The sequence below is a fragment of the Pectinophora gossypiella genome, chromosome 6, assembly GCF_024362695.1.
Source record: "Pectinophora gossypiella chromosome 6, ilPecGoss1.1, whole genome shotgun sequence".
Classification (NCBI taxonomy): domain Eukaryota; kingdom Metazoa; phylum Arthropoda; class Insecta; order Lepidoptera; family Gelechiidae; genus Pectinophora; species Pectinophora gossypiella.
Genome location: NC_065409.1, coordinates 8,190,798 through 8,193,775, shown reverse-complemented (window position 1 = coordinate 8,193,775; position 2,978 = coordinate 8,190,798). Strand labels below are relative to the sequence as shown.

The window sequence follows — 2,978 nt, the reverse complement described above, 5'->3', positions numbered from 1 at the left end:
ACGTCTTTTAATCAGGAGTTACTATTGCAAGAGTTAGTGCTAATTTTAGATCTGTCTATTAAACTAAATCAAGATCGACCCGCCACGGCGCGATTCCGCGCTGCAATCAACACTACCTACTATTACAGAATATATATATAGTACTAATTATTACGAGTACAGTAACTACATAAGCAAATATTAGATTATATATTATGCCGCATTATAATTATTTAACGAAGAAGATATTGGCCCCGATTCCTGCCACATCCTAAATTTATTTTAAGTTATGCCTGTCATTTTCTTATCCGCCGAAAAGGAAAGGGAAAATGTCAGGTACTTACTTATAACTTAAAATAAAATTAGATGGTGTCTACAGGAACCAGCACCATTATCTGATTAAAATCTCTCTTGTAAATAATTATTATATTGTTGCGAACTCTTCGTAGGTTTTGTAATCTTTTTATATTATTATGTTTTTAATATTTATTCTTTTTTGACGTTTTGTATATTGATTTTGTTTTTGGTCTTCTTGTCGTTTGCTTTTTGGTGACTCGTGAAAATATATTAAATAATTCTCAAAGCTAAGTATCTGTTATTCCTTCATTTCATTTAGTTATACAGTCCACTTCATATTCATCAGCTACCACCGTAGCTCACATTTTGGTCCTTCATCGGTAGTAATCATCCCTATTTTCTCAATTTCATTTTTTTGACATTTCCGTTTTCTCTCATTTCGATTATTTGTTCGTAAAGGAAACACATTATCTACACTCATTTTAACGCATTTTCTTTACTTCTTCGATTTTTTTCACCCATGTTTACCCGTAGCAAGAGCAAACTCACGCAGGCGGTTGAGCACGCCCCCGCCCCAGCTCCGCAGCATGCCGAATCTTCATCGGCAGCCGACGATGACCGCGCTCGTAGCGCTCGTAGTGGGTCGTCACGGTCGTCTGCCACCATCAAGGCACAAAAGGCTGCAGCTGAGGCGCTCGCTCTCCGTCGCCGACTCGAGCGTGAACAAGAGCTTGCCTCACGTGAGCTGGCGCGTCAGCGCGAGCTTGCTACTTTACAACAGCAGGTCGAGGACCGCGAACTGCAGGCGGAACTTGCAGCTATCGATGCCGAGGCAGCTAGTAGCCGTGCGGGCAGCTTTTTAAGTGGTAAAGAAAGCGTAGAACGAACAAGGCAATGGGTTGAAAAACAAAAGCTTAGAGAACCCGGCTGTTCGGTACCGCCACCGGCAGCCACGAGGGCAACTTTATTTCCACCAACGAGTCTCAAAGAGCAACAATTAAAGGTCAACGCGTCCGAGGCGGTTGGTCATATGGCCCCGCTCGTCTCAACGGAACCTGACCCACCAACCGTTCTTCTTCAAGCTGTAGCCGACACAGCGGCAGCCGCAAAGGCTCTGGCCTCTGCCGCCGGCGTTAAAAAGCTAGAGTTGCCACAATTTTTCGGCAACGCGATGCAATGGTTGCAATTTAAACGTATTTTCGATTATACAAAGATACATTTTTCAGCTTTAGACAACATAACACGACTAGACAACGCACTTCGTGGGCCTGCACGTGAGGCCGTAGCGGCGCTGTTGATGTCGACGGAGGACCCCGACGAGGTCATGCGCGCTCTCGAGGAAAACTTTGCGCGCCCCGAACTCATCGTATTCAGGGAGGTGAACAACCTGAAAACATTGCCCAAACTAGGTAATGAATTACGTGAGCTAGGAATCCTCACTAACAAGGTACGCAACTCCATTTCTACTATGAAATTATTAAACCAACGTGAATATATAAGTTCGCCTGAGCTTTTTCACACAGTGTTAGGCAAACTTAATCCTACCACTAAAACCAGATGGACGGATTTTGCGGTCCAGGATAATACCGGCCGTCCTAAACTTGAGATTTTGTCCGATTTTTTGAAACGCGAGTTAGACCAACATATTCGTTTCGGTCTATCGCCCGAGATGGGCTCGTTTCAATCAAACAACATTCCGGTCTCTACATTAAAACCTTTTAAACGCGAAAATGTACACGTTGTTACACACAAACCTAAATCGCAAAATACAGGGTGTTCAATTAAAACAGAAAATACAGAGCCTAAGTGTGTATTTTGCAAAAATAACCACAACATCCGAGATTGCACTGAATTTAAAGCGTTATCAATTGAAGAACGTTGGCGGTGGCTGCGTGAGGCGAAAGTCTGTTATCGATGCTTAAAGGCAGGTTCTCATCAATGGAAAACATGCAGAGTCAACCCGTGCGGGGTGGACGGCTGCCCTTTTCGTCATAGCTCGCTTTTACATCAACAACAACCATCTCCTCTCGTTAACGCAATCCACACAGAGCTTACAAACACAGATAACACTCAGTCGATCCCAAGTGAACACGTAGATCCCGAAAAGTTGATAGTATCTACTACTACCGCCACAGACACACAGAGCACCACCCTTGCCAGTCGACCTCGTGCTTATCTTAAAATCGTTCCTGTTACAGTCTCCGGCCCTACTGGAACCTGTAACGTGTACGCACTCCTCGACGACGGAAGTACCGCTACACTTATAGATTCTAGCATCGCCACGCGTATTGGAGCGACGGGACCGCGACAGACGATAACGGTCAACGGAGTAGGCGGTCTCGTAAGAAAAACTACCGTCTCCCACGTAGAGTTCAGCATCAAGGGTAGGTACTCGCAAGAGACTTTCAAAATTAAGAACGCCCGCGCAATGGATGACTTAGGTCTACGGCCACAATCTATAAGTCGCGATAAGATAAATTCATACTCGCATTTAAGTGATTTAATTGACTTTGTCACGTACGAGAATGCCACTCCAAGCATACTCATTGGAGCGGAACACTGGCATCTCTCAATAAACCGAGAGGTTCGGACCGGAGGGAAAAATGATCCCGTCGTTTGCCTGACAGCGCTTGGCTGGACACTGTATGGTGTTGCTTCCTCCCGAACAAAACTCATTGAATTTGTAAACCACACCTTTGTGA

At 44.6% G+C, this 2,978-nt stretch overlaps 1 protein-coding gene across 1 annotated transcript; it reads left to right on the top strand.

Annotated features, from left to right (window-relative positions):
• Positions 1–541: 541 nt before the first annotated feature.
• Positions 542–2,554, top strand: LOC126367921 (uncharacterized). The gene is made up of 2 exons (XM_050011724.1): positions 542–1,723; positions 2,475–2,554. Exons 1-2 carry the CDS (start codon positions 797–799, stop codon positions 2,541–2,543), a joined length of 996 nt encoding a protein of 331 aa, XP_049867681.1. The 5' UTR covers positions 542–796; the 3' UTR covers positions 2,544–2,554.
• The last annotated feature ends 424 nt before the right edge of the window (positions 2,555–2,978 follow it).

Excerpts from the sequence above, each read along its gene's own strand:
- LOC126367921 (XM_050011724.1), top strand. The coding sequence starts at position 797 with ATGTTTACCCGTAGCAAGAGCAAACTCACGCAGGCGGTTGAGCACGCC. Across the intron at positions 1,724-2,474 it reads TAGGAATCCTCACTAACAAG|TCTCCGGCCCTACTGGAACC; the intron begins GTACGCAACTCC and ends TTCCTGTTACAG.